The 13618-nt window shown below is 40.7% G+C and overlaps 1 protein-coding gene across 2 annotated transcripts in view; it reads right to left on the bottom strand.

Annotated features, from left to right (window-relative positions):
• The window catches only part of nup210 (nucleoporin 210), a 64771-nt gene that overhangs the window by 25808 nt on the left and 25345 nt on the right, over positions 1–13618 (bottom strand). For both annotated transcript variants that reach the window (XM_083770333.1, XM_083770334.1), the window contains exons 15-24: positions 12369–12587; positions 10375–10548; positions 9827–10019; positions 8262–8368; positions 7205–7309; positions 6021–6122; positions 3283–3411; positions 2130–2257; positions 928–1063; positions 342–404 (exon numbers count right to left, since the gene is read on the bottom strand). In XM_083770333.1, the coding sequence (XP_083626459.1) occupies positions 342–404; positions 928–1063; positions 2130–2257; positions 3283–3411; positions 6021–6122; positions 7205–7309; positions 8262–8368; positions 9827–10019; positions 10375–10548; positions 12369–12587 (1356 nt within the window). The remainder of the gene's footprint in view (positions 1–341; positions 405–927; positions 1064–2129; positions 2258–3282; positions 3412–6020; positions 6123–7204; positions 7310–8261; positions 8369–9826; positions 10020–10374; positions 10549–12368; positions 12588–13618) is intronic.

Here is a 13618-nt window from a genome sequence, read left to right as displayed (position 1 = left end):
CAAAAATAGCCGATCTACAAGCTCATCGTAGTTCGTAGTTTGTCTATTTCCAAAAACATGTTCTCAAATGTGGACAAATCTTCTCTCATAGGTGTCCCTGGCACAAAAATCTATTCAGATGGGGGTCACGTCAATTTGGGAGGTTCAGATCCATTTGAGGAGTCCTTAACAGGAAAACATTTAGAACTGCTGTCTTAAGTGGAGCGTGAGCTAGGGAACAAGCGCCATGTGGCATTTCAAATCGTCCCCCATTGCAAGACACTCTCTCCCTGGCAGAGGGCTCAGCCTCTTCACTGGAGTGGGGCAGAGACCAGCTGTTTCCTGGGGAATCCAATACATACCTGCATCAGTGCTCCAATTAACAAAGTAATTTTCCTGGGGATGAGTTTGAACGGTGGAAACACCTAGGAAAGGAAACAAAAAAAAAGGAATCCCTCTGAGAATTTGTTTTTGCACACGCACACGCACACACACACACACACACACACACACACACACACACACACACACACACACACACACACACACACACACACACACACACACACACACACACACAGTATAGTATTTCACATTAAAGCTTAAGGGTACAATGTTGAAAAACTTCTATCTTTCTTTCCTTCAGCATATTTTTTGTCAAACGAATAAAGTAATTGAAAAATGATAGTCCCCTCGCACTAGGACAATATCAGTCACCAGAACCAGAGACGTGTTTTTAAATAGCTAACATAGTTAAACATGAGGTTTGAATTATATGGATATGAGGGTCTGATCAAAATTAATATCAAATAATATCTAAATATTGAATCAAGCAAAAAAAAAAAAAAAAATAGGGAGCACATAAAAAGCCATAGTAGATGTGAAAATCAAACCAGAAGGGGGTTTTTAAGTGGAAAAACCCTATTAAAGCTTATGCAAATGTTATACCTCTATTTGTTGAGGGGCAGATGTGATCTTCTTTCCGTTTTTATCCACAACAACAGCTGACACAGTGGTCTGGCCAATGGAGAGACCTTTCACCAGGAAGATGGACGTGTCTTTCTCTGCATGCTCAGCTACAGCACTGCACAGGAGGAGGAGGCAGGAACCCACATAAACAGCCAGCATATTCATAAACCACCATGATGCATATTCATAAACAACCTGCATATTCATAAACCACCCTGCGTAGAGTCACTGTTGGCTGGAAACCAACATTTCCAAAACGCTTACTTTACAAGAAATGAATAAAATAACCTGTGTTCCAATGGATCCAATGTAGTTATTTTATCCACAAGCTTTTAAATACTTTGGTTAAATAATATTTATAAAATCACACCCGTGTGAAGAGTCACCTTCGTTATCAATGTTTGTGTTGCGCAATGTTTGTGTTTACACAAACACTCAAAATTGTCCATTAATTGTCAAGGGCATTTAAAGTTTGTGTTAGGACTTTGCGTTACATACACCAAAAGCTGGACATAGGATGGGATATCGCCCATAAAAAACCCTCAGACAGAATAAATAATTTACAAGCTTATTTTTCGTATGTTTGAGCAACACTATTGTATGAAGAAGTAGGGCATATCTCCACAATATGGAGATATGGTTTCTGCACGACAGAGACGACATTCAGAGATCCACATAAACAGATTAAACACCCTGCAAAAAAGTCCAGAATACAAGCCATGCTTCATATAGCAACACGCTTCATACGTCAAACTATAAACCAGGCTTTAACACATTCTGGAGTCAGGAACCCCTTTTGGTGTTTAAGCATTATGTTGTACTCTAGCTATTGAAAAATAGCAGATCTACAAGCTCATAGCACTACAAGCTTGTACTGTAGATCTGCTATTTTTGAAAAACCCGTGAAAATGTGGCACAAATATCTGAATACCGTATATATTCTTTCAGAGCAAACGTTTTTAACTCAAATCTTTGCTTCTGGGAGGGGGGTGGGGGAAGGGGGCCAGGAACAACATATTTTCAGATGGGTCTAAATGGGTGGGGAAAGCTTTCATAGGAATATAGATTGACGAGCTTACAACGTGGCAAAAGACACTAATAATAGAGCCCTGAGGGCATCCCTCCGGTCCACCATTCAGGGTTTGAAGTGTTTAACACGTTTCCACGTCTACCAGACTTACTGCAGAGAGACGATCCCAGAGGCGGCCTTGAGTTTCAGATTCATAACGTGGAAGTATCTGGCAGGGAAGGGTTTCTTGTTGTCGTCCAGGACTCTGACATGAGCTCTCACAGATTTACCAATCTCCACCTGAAATGACATGGGATTATCGTAATGAAAATGAAAATGTACAGGAACTGAACATGTACACTGGAGAAAGATGGGAAGTCAATGGAAGACTTCACCCATCTTTATATAATTGCTCCTCACTTATGCTCATCATAATCCCTACCATAATAATAATAATCATCCAAACTATTTCACATATATTTAGATTTGTATTATATTCATATGAGATAATAGCTTCCATTATAGCATGGAACTTTCCAGGATTTCTGAATTGTCCACGGCCCTCCTGAGACACAGAATGAGCAGGCAAAACTGGTACCATATTATAAAGAGCCCAGTGTGCAGATTTACTTTCCTTCTCAAGTGATAATCTCAAGCAGAGCCATTACATTGAGAACTTGTTATCAACAATTTAAATAGAGAAAGATAAGAAAAGAAGCTCCACTGGAATGCAAATGAAGACAATGGCAGAGAAAACTTATAGTGTGGCAAAAGAAAAGCCTCCAGTAAGTCTACTGTGTACATTTCTCTGAAATGTTTGACATCACGAAACGATGACGAGGCCGACGCCTTCTAAATCCTAAACCACCAAGTTTGACGTAACAGTTTGTGTAGAAATACACAGAAGACTATATTGATTACTTCACACCAAATATAGGGCATTTAAACTATTGTTGCAAATATTCTGTGGAGATAAAAGTGATTGACTGCAAATAAAAGCATCAACGTATAAGGCAACAACACTATGAATAGCTTTTTTGAATTCGGGGTATATTCATCACAACGTTTGTTGAAAATCATCCGTTTTCCCTTTAAAATCCATGTACTGTCAGAGAACATTAATTTGGTCAGGTTAAATCCTGGGGATGGAAGTCAGTGAGGTCAAGCGTGAGGAATACTCAAGCCACAACGTCGTGACCACAAAGGTTAAGTACTTTAGAAAGCCAATCAGGCGTGGAAGAGGAAATCAAGTGACTGATAACGGTCCAGCCGTGTCTGGACCCGGCCAGATAACGGAACAGGATCAAGCGTCACCATCAGCTGACCTTGTCCACCACTCGAACGTACACCTCCAGGATGCCAGAGACGTGCACGGCAACCTGGGCTGGAGCAGGGAAGGCCAGGCACAGGTCATGAACCATCACCGTCACCAGGCCTGGATGGAGCGGAGCAACCTGGAGTGGAGACATCAGCACATTGGGATATATGGAATATACTAGATTCTTGCTGTCAGGCAGAAACCTCTTGTCTCCATATTTTTAACTTTGTAGTGTTTTTTGTGAATTATTAACGCCTACTTTATCGTATTACAGCATCACACAAAAGTAGCTTTCTCTGAATATAGCCGATTGACAACCTCACAAGGCGTTGTGAGCTCGTAGATGGGCTATTTTCACTTCTTTAGTTAGATACACGAATTGGGGCATTAAGTGACAAAGAAACATACAAAGCAAAAATGTGGAGGTTTCTGTCAATGAATATTTATGAATTGCATTTTAGAAGCAGGTTTACGAAGAGCTTTACAGAACAAGATTAAAGATAACACTAAGGAAATAAATAAACATTTGATCAAATAAAGAAAATGATTGCATCAATAAAACAAGTTGAACTTGAGCTTATCGATTTGCTACTTTTGCCATAATTGAATTTGAATCCTGAAAAGTAACAGTTTTGGACATATGAGGCAGTGTTGTTTTTGGCAGGCATTTTTTAGATTTAGTCAGTCTTAGTCTTTTGGAAAAATGCTTAATTAGTCTTAGTCAGTCTTAGTCATTTGAAAAAATGCTTAATTAGTCTTAGTCAGTCTTAGTCATTTCTATCCTTGATAGTTTTAGTCGACGGAAACTCCTAAGGGTTTTAGTCAGTTTTAGTCATTTTAGTAAAAGGTTTTAGTCCAGTTTGTCAAAAAATAAAAAGTCTTTAAATAAAATGTCTATAGCGTACAGGTATTAATTAGAGCTGGGACTCGATTAAAAAAAATTAATCTAATGAATCAGAGGCTTTGTAGTTAATCTCGATTAATCACATTTTAATCGCATATCATTATTTGACCCAAGAACTGTGAGAGAGCCATTTTTTTAATGGATTTTGGTATACTAGTGAATCAATGAATAGTGAATACATAAGTTTAACATTGTTTTTGTAGTAATAATATCTCAAAATTAATTTATATACAGCTTTTCTGAGTACCCAAAAATGCTTTACAAGGGGGACATGAATCAAAAACAACTTTATTAAAGGAAAAACACTAAGTAAATAAAAATAAATAGCTGGGGAAAGTAATATTGAAGGTTTGGATGGTGGGGGCATGTCTCTGAGAGTTTTGGGGAATGCATCCTACAGGGTTTGGGGGGGGGGGGCTTCAATTGGTGCAGCAAATATGTGACATGACCATAAGAAAACACCTCTGTGTTTCTTCTGTGGACATACAGTAACAGCCATAGTAGATTTTACATTTTATTTGGCCATAACCGTTTAGTTAGAAACCATGTCATCTGGTCGGGTACTTGAACTGCTACTGGGAGTTGGAATAACGTTAGCTCTGATCCATAGTGTTAGATGGAGGAAAGTAGGCTTTCACATCTTTTTTATGTTAAAAACGAGGGGCTGCCTGCACAGCTTCCGCGGGTGTGAGTGAGGGGAAAGGATCAAATTAAGTACCATAGAACTCATGAGTCCTAACTACACTATGGACCAGAGCTACTGTTGTTGATTGACGTTAGCTTCCAGGCTAGGCTCGGTGCAACATGTTTCGCATTGAGCCGACACTGGAGGCTTGACGAGGTGCGGTGATATGTGAATTCTTTATTGAATAATTGCACACAACTGTGCTGTAATCCACGCTATCATCGGATAGCCTTTTAAATCCTATTTCCAATCCACGGGGACAAGCAAAGTGATCATAGCGGTGCCGGCTTCCCCCAGTCTGGTGGTGGTCTGAAGAGGACACGCACACAGAGTCGAAATGGGACGGTGTGTGTGTGTGTGTGTGTGTGTGTGTGTGTGTGCATGCATGCAGATGGGCGTGACCAACTAGGAAAGGAGACTGGAGAGGAGGATAGCGGCGAGTGCAGTGACATTATTGGCGGAACATTTTCATGCATTTAAAACTTTGTTCGTCAAAATCCACTAACATTTTCGTGTAGCCTCGTCTTGTCAACAATAACACACACACGTCTCGTCATCGTCATCAAACAGAGCTACGGTATTTAGCTCGTCAGCGTCAGTCTTGTCCCGAAATATTTTAGGGTCGTTCGTTTTAGTCAGTCTTAGTCCTGGAAAAAGGGGCGTTGACGTCGTCATTTACGTTATCGTCAGTCCTGACGAAAACAACACTGATATGAGGACAGAGACGATATCTATAATAGCAAGTAGCAAGTAAGCAGTAGCTTAGTTGTACCGGCAGTGAGTAGCCTGGTTTCACATTAAGGTTTTAAAAATCAACAGTAAAAATTGTCAAATGAGGAGGATATGATGTGTGGTGTACTGTTGTTTTGCAGTTACAGTATATAAGCAACATAGACACTTAAAACACACATACTGTAGACCCTTAAAAACATGATTGCTGCCTGAGGAAGAGTTGTTGACTCGAAACGCCTTCCCTGAGTCAGCTAAGCAAGGGCTCAGTTTTCATCTGTGCCTCGATTAGTGCTGTAAAAAGGATGCTCCCTCATCTATTTTGCTTTTGGACCTTTGCCTCTTTTGGAAACCCTAGGATGCTACCACATTTTGTATGTGGTTCCGTCACAGGAAGAACATAAAAGACCATTTTGTTCCTCCTCACCTGGGCTTTTAAAGTGGCCTCTTGAAACTCAACCTCCACGAGGCCTCCCACACTGGCGTTGACATAGAAGTGTCCTGAACCCTCTCGCAGGGACAGGTCTGCCTGCAAGACCAAACGTGTTGGAAGATAAACATGAAAATGGTTTAAGACTTAAGACAGGCTTAACGTTTGTCATCCAGAACCCCGCCCATTCACACACACACACACACATTTGTATATCTATATTTGTGAGGACAGCAACATTTAGTATGGCAATTGTATTATTGCCAATTCTTTTTACCGTAAACCTAAAGCTGAAAATGTTGTGCCAAGTAAAAATCACACAAACTCTAAACATAACCTGAATGTACCCTCATCCTCACAAGAGACAATTTCTACTATAGTTGTGGGGGACATTTGGCCCTCACAAGTATAGACAGACAGACAGACACACACACCAAACTCAAGCACTTAATAACAAGAATAACATGAATCCACTGGTGGCATCAAAAGGTGACCCCTGCCCGCGGTCACACTTTATAATCCTCTTACGCAGGTCACTCGCGGTTATTTTCTGCACCGCCCTTATCAGACACTGACTGGCGTGACTGCCTGCTACTACATCACACAGGATTAGAGAGAGAGAGGCCTGTAGAAAGACCTCCCGGAGAGGCAAACTTTTGAGAGTGTGTAGCCGTTAACCACTTTAAACGCTCCACACGTAGTAAATTGGACTTGGACCTACACCAAATCTCTTCGCCAAAGATAGCCGATCTAACAGTTTGTATATCAGCTATTTTGGGCTAATGATACCCCCCAGAGTATGGATGCTGGGGTTCAAGTTTAAAACGCTGGCTCCTACATTATACAGGTTAGGAGGGGGAGAGAGAGAGAGAGAGAGAGAGAGAGAGACAGGCCTGCAGAAAGAACTTCTGGAGAGGCAAACTAGCATGCAGCAGTTAAAACCCAAACGCTAGAGGATCACCCAATTATGTCAGTTCAAACGTCTCGGAGGGAAACGGATACATTTTGTTAACAGCCAGAGAGAGTTTTCATTTAAGAAAGGGTATTGAAGCATTATAGAAGTGCTATGTTAAGTACCAAAAGTAAAGGTACTCATTATGCAAAATGGCCCATTTCAAAAAGGTTGTTTCTCTGCCCGACAGTTCCTTTCTACCAGTGGTAACAGCAGGAGCTGGTCTTACCCGCACGTCAGGGTGGTTGTAGATGGTCAGGCTTTCTGGGCTGACTTTCACATCCTCCACCAGTAGCAGCTCCAGAGTGGCCGAGACAGGGGTCAAAGGGTCATACTGTCAAGTGATGGAAGAAATTAAACAGAACGGTTGCTATGATTACAGACCATATACAGTAAACGTTATGACAACAGCAGGGTGGTACGGTTGCTATGGTTACAGACCATATACAGTAAACGTTATGACACCAGCAGGGTGGTATTGTCCTGCTGAATTAGGAAGCAGAAGTCAAAGGAGGGACACAAAACGGGAACCACCATGTAAAATGGTAAATGGTGCATTTATATAGCGCCTTTATCCAAGGCGCTTTACATAGATTGTGCAGTACATTCACCCATTCATACACCAATTGCGGCGGAAGCCATGCAAGGTACCAACCAGCACATCGGGAGCAATTTGGGGGTCGAAGTGTCTTGCCCAAGGACACTTCGACATGTAGACAGGAGGAGCTGGGATTCGAACCTCTGAAACATGGATCATTGGACGACCTGCTCTACCTCCTGAGCCACAGCCGCCCCTGATGTAATGATCAGCCTTATTTATACATTAACACATTAAGACAATACACACGGAGCATTCTGCGCATGTTGTATCCAGCTCTTAGCATACAGGGGGAGGTACATTGCTTCCTGGATTTTAAGTCTGAGGCTTACTGCTAAGAGCAGAATCTACACCACTTCCCTAAACATGTGCATTAGTGGTGTTGTTAGTAGAAATAAACACAGCAGCACCTGTGAGGAAGTGGACTGAGAAAGGGGAAATGCCAAACCAAGTTCCGGTCTCTATACTATATAAATAGGGCTCAAGTGTTTGCAAATGAATGCTGCCGGACTGCATTGTAATAATGTAGCTACTGTTAACATTGTTAGAATGCTTGGAAAACAGGTTGGGTCAGGTTTATAGGACAGAGATGACACCACAGTCAGTAGTTAAAATACTGGTTCCACTGGCAGCAACGTCATGCGTTTCTGGGTGACTGAAAAAAAGAGTACTTGTTTAGGGTCATTACCTTTCTGAGAACTTTGGCTGCCACAAGATGTGACACCTGGTAATCCACAGCAGTCACTGTGATGGCGGCAATTCCTGTCTGATGATGAACAAGAACCGTCTGACGACCTGAGAAAAAAAAAACAAGTTAATGAATAATGATGCATTAGGACAAAAATAAATGTTTTTTAAATATCGTTGCTGTCAGGCAGAAACCTCCTACCTCCTCTTTTAGCGTACGGTAAATTAACAAACCTACTTGATCATAATACTACAGTCAGTGTCACACAAAAGCATTCAAAAGTATCAGATCTACAACTTGTAGATCTGCTACTTTTGAATTTGAATCCTCACTCAATGTGGTCCCGACAGAGACCACATTGAGTTATTTGTTATTTGTGGGCCAGTATCGCCAATGGTAACGGCCCACCCAACAGATTCAAAAGAAGTTAGCAAAATGGGGGCCCATGGCTGTAATGCATACACAACCCTGGGGTCCTTGAAACAAAAAGGTTTGAGAACAACCACTCGATGTGGTTGCCATGTCCCATGTGAACAGGTATGTACCATGCAGTTTCTTCAGTGCCAATGCCATGTGTGGTGTGATGTGTACTGTAACTGTATGTACCAGCCGGGCTCCCGGTCGCTGCCCGCACAGAATACAAAACTCTGATGCTGGCATTCAAAGCAACCAAAGGTATGGATCCCCCATATCTTGCAAGTATGATCGAACCCTACAAACCCTCCCGCGCACTCAGATCAGCCAACGCAGGGAAGCTGGAAGTACCCTCACTAAAAACGCCGGGACAACGCTCCACACGTCCCAAACTCTTCTCCCTTCTGGCTCCAAAACTGTGGAATGCACTTCCCATTGCAGTCAGAACTGCAGCATCACTCCCAATCTTCCGCCGTAGTCTGAAAACCCACCTTTTCAGACTCCATCATGGCACCATAGCACTTACCCCACCCCCTTAGATAGCATTTATGTAGACTTAGATAGCATTTGATACAGACTTATAGCATGTTATGTAGACAGCACTATAATTGCATTGTATGTAGTCATAGCACGTCATAGTACATATGTATAGCATAGTAGTATATATGTATAGTTTATATGTATAATTTCATTATATAGATATTCCACTGTTACTTTCTTAGCTTACGCATGTTTCATGATAAATGTTTTTATGTGATGTATTCCCATGCTTTTTTGTTCTTGCTTAATGTAAGTCGCTCTGGATTAACCCATTCTGAACGGGCACCCATTTTGGTGTTGGCATCATGTTATGCTTTAGCTATTGAAAAATAGCAGATCTACAAGCTCATATCGCGCCACCGAGTGGCGCGATACGAGCTTGTAGGTCTGCTATTTTTTGAAAAATCGAAGAACGACTGACATTTTTAGAATCTGATCTCAGGTCAGAATGGGTTCATCAGACCAGTGTGTGTCCAGTGGAAACCTTCGTATGAATCTGATCTCAGGTCAGAATGGGTTAAGAGCGTCTGCTAAATGCCTAAATTGTAAATTGTACCATGCAGTTTCTTCAGTGCCAATGCCATGCGTGGTGTGATGTGTATGTACTGTACCATGCAGTTTCTTCTGTATGCCAGCATCCTCTTGCAGTTCCAGCTCCATGGGCATGGAGGGTTCGATGCTGGCCAGGGACACTTTGGTCGAATCCCACAGTAGACCCAGAGAGCTGAAATTGTCGAACTTCCTGCCGTGCTGATCGAAGGCGGCCAGGTCCAAAATGGGATTACGGTAATTTGAGACAGGCACCTGGATGATGATAATGTGTGTATTAATATTGAAGAGTAGAGGTGCAATAGATAAGACTAAACCAATTTAATCCATTACTTTAACAAAATTATTTGAATAAAATCATTAAGAAAAAAAAAAATCACGCAGTATGACAAATAAAACAAAATAGTTAAAATATCGTCTGGAAACATCCAAAACTGTTACTTTTCAGGATTCAAATTCAAGAATAGCATATCGACAAGATCCAAACTTGCAGATCTGCAGATCTGCTACTTTTGATGCTTTTGTGTGATGCTAGTATGCCCATGTAGGTTAATTTAAGAAAAAGTTAAAATATGTAGATAAGGAATTAAGCAACGATATGATTGTTTACCACTTGTTTGTTGTGCTGCAGCAGCGGACAGCTGAGGTCCAGCTGGTGGCTGCTGTACACAGGCACTAGGGTCAGGCGGGACGGGGGTGCACACACAAACTTGACCACCGCCGGCTCCACGGCAGGGTAGGGGTTGGTCAGACTGGCCTTGTTCCCCACAGTCACCTCCAACACCTGATGAATAAGATCATTCATGATCAATAAATTAAATATGTACGAGGAGCCTTGTAAAAGTGAACAAAAACGCATGTTCAGTGTTCCAGCATCTGTAGACAATACAGTAAACATCCGAGTGTATTTGGATTGTATGACACCTTAAAGTTTTGATATTTAGTAGAGAGACAAGAAACATTGTGCACAGTTCTAGAGTTAAATCTTACAACAGGGGAAAAGCTATGTGCTCCATGGCTGTGCGATGCGCATTGCACGTTTGCATCGTTTTGTGTTAATTGAGCCGTTAATTAAAACTGTTAATTGACCCGTGTTAATTAAACTGTGTTAATTTAACTGTGCTGATTAAAAAGTCTCACTTGAACTGTGCTGATTAAAATGTATTACTTGAACTCAGAGAGTAACACTAACGTAAAAGCCATTTCTAAAGTTGATGAACTTTTACAACTTAGAAGTAGTCGTACTGTGTAGTCGTACTGTGGAGCATAACCATTTTCATTGTATCACAATTCTGAAGAATATACTTGAGTATCAGGTAGAGTAAGTAACTAAGTTATTGGTAGTGAAAAGCTATGGTAAACCAGGTTAATGGACAGTGAAGGCTTATGATAACTAACCAGGTTATGGATAGTAAAATATGATAACCAGGAAAAGCTATGGTAAACCAGGTTATGGATAGTGAAAAGCTATGGTAAACCAGGTTATGGATAGTGAAAAGCTATGGTAAACCAGTTTATGGATAGTGAAAAGCTATGGTAAACCAGGTTATGGATAGTGAAAAGCTATGTTAAACCAGGTTATGGATAGTGAAAAGCTATGGTAAACCAGGTTATGGATAGTGAAAAGCTATGTTAAACCAGGTTATGGATAGTGAAAAGCTATGGTAAACCATGTTATGGATAGTGAAAAGCTATGGTAAACCAAATATGGATAGTGAAAAGCTATGGTAAACCAAATATGGATAGTGAAAAGCTATGGTAAACCAGGTTATGGATAGTGAAAAGCTATGTTAAACCAGGTTATGGATAGTGAAAAGCTATGGTAAACCAGGTTATGGATAGTGAAAAGCTATGGTAAACCAGGTTATGGAGAGTGAAAAGCTATGGTAAACCAGGTTATGGATAGTGAAAAGCTATGGTAAACCAGGTTATGGATAGTGAAAAGCTATGGTAAACCAGGTTATGGATAGTGAAAAGCTATGGTAAACCAGGTTATGGATAGTGAAAAGCTATGTTAAACCAGGTTATGGATAGTGAAAAGCTATGTTAAACCAGGTTATGGATAGTGAAAAGCTATGGTAAACCAGGTTATGGATAGTGAAAAGCTATGGTAAACCAGGTTATGGATAGTGAAAAGCTATGTTAAACCAGGTTATGGATAGTGAAAAGCTATGGTAAACCAGGTTATGGAGAGTGAAAAGCTATGGTAAACCAGGTTATGGATAGTGAAAAGCTATGTTAAACCAGGTTATGGATAGTGAAAAGCTATGGTAAACCAGGTTATGGATAGTGAAAAGCTATGGTAAACCAGGTTATGGATAGTGAAAAGCTATGTTAAACCAGGTTATGGATAGTGAAAAGCTATGGTAAACCAGGTTATGGATAGTGAAAAGCTATGGTAAACCAGGTTATGGATAGTGAAAAGCTATGTTAAACCAGGTTATGGATAGTGAAAAGCTATGGTAAACCAGGTTATGGATAGTGAAAAGCTATGGTAAACCAGGTTATGGATAGTGAAAAGCTATGTTAAACCAGGTTATGGATAGTGAAAAGCTATGGTAAACCAGGTTATGGAGAGTGTAAGCTGTAAGGACCAGATCTGACCTGCTCTCCCAGAGTTCTGCAGGTAGCTGTGAGCCAGTGTTGGCTGTGGCTGTGAGTCGATGGACCAGTCAATGCCAGGCCAATGCTGCTCTCATCCTCTGCCTTCAGGTTCCGGAAGAACTTGGACGGTTCCAGAACCCAGGGCTTTGGGCCTCCCTCAAAGAGCATCTCTTTAGATGACCCCAGGGTCACCAAAGCCACGGATACAGGATCAACTGCCTGAAGAAAGAAAAGAAATGAAACAACAGTGCATGCTGAAAAATACACAGCAGAAATAAACAAAGAAAAAAATGGCTATAGCTGCCAGTGCAAAACAAGTGCTTGAAAGAATATGATTTGAAAAAATATAATTTAACCCATTCAAACCAGGAAAGCATCTGTGCCATTTTAGATTTTAGTTATATACATGAATGTGTGTCACTTTATTTTCTTTTTAAATCAGATCTACAATCTCATAATCACCATGAAGATTTTTTACAAATCTTTGACTATATAAAAGTAAATATTTTTCAAAAAAAAAATATATATATATTTGCTTCCGAGGGTCCATGCCATGGACCATGGAAACAATATTTTGAGATGGAGATCCACGGCCAAATACATATAATTTTGGGGGAGTCAGAGGGGAAATGAAAAAGTTTGAGCACCACTGATAAACAAAACATCACAAGTTTTTCAGAAAACTGTTTGTGGAATCAGAATATTTATTTAACCAAAATAGCCCTCATGCCACGCTTTTCATATTTTAAGTAGTCACAGAATATTCATCTTCACTATGATTGCATCCCCGACGGTTGATAATGAGAGAGGCATTCGCTGCGCGAGCGCAAAACAAAGAAAAAGAAAAAGACTTCTAAATCCGTCCATGTGTTCCATAGTTGGAGCCCATTGAAAATGTAATGGTGGTCGGCCCTATAGTGGAACGATGCAGGAAGAGACAGAGACGTTCTAACATGGAAGTGGATGGGAAACGAGTTTTAGCGTGGTTTCCTTGTTCCTCGCTTCACTGGAGCTTGAACGGTGGATCATACGTAGGTTAGCCAAAAGCTGCATCTAGTGTAACCCGCCTCTAAAAAAAAAGAAACGTGATTGGTTGGCGGTGAGGACCTTTGATAAAAAAATAAAATAAATAAATCACGTCAAAAGACGTGAATGGCGGTGAAAGATGGGTTAAAGAAAGAAATATAATTGAAAAGAAAAAAACAGCTGCAATGTTTAAGAGTAGTTCACTTCAATATTAGTGGCAAGCG

Source organism: Protomyctophum parallelum (assembly GCF_964188405.1).
Source record: "Protomyctophum parallelum genome assembly, chromosome: 7".
Lineage (NCBI taxonomy): Eukaryota > Metazoa > Chordata > Actinopteri > Myctophiformes > Myctophidae > Protomyctophum > Protomyctophum parallelum.
This window is presented reverse-complemented; position numbering and strand designations above follow the sequence as displayed.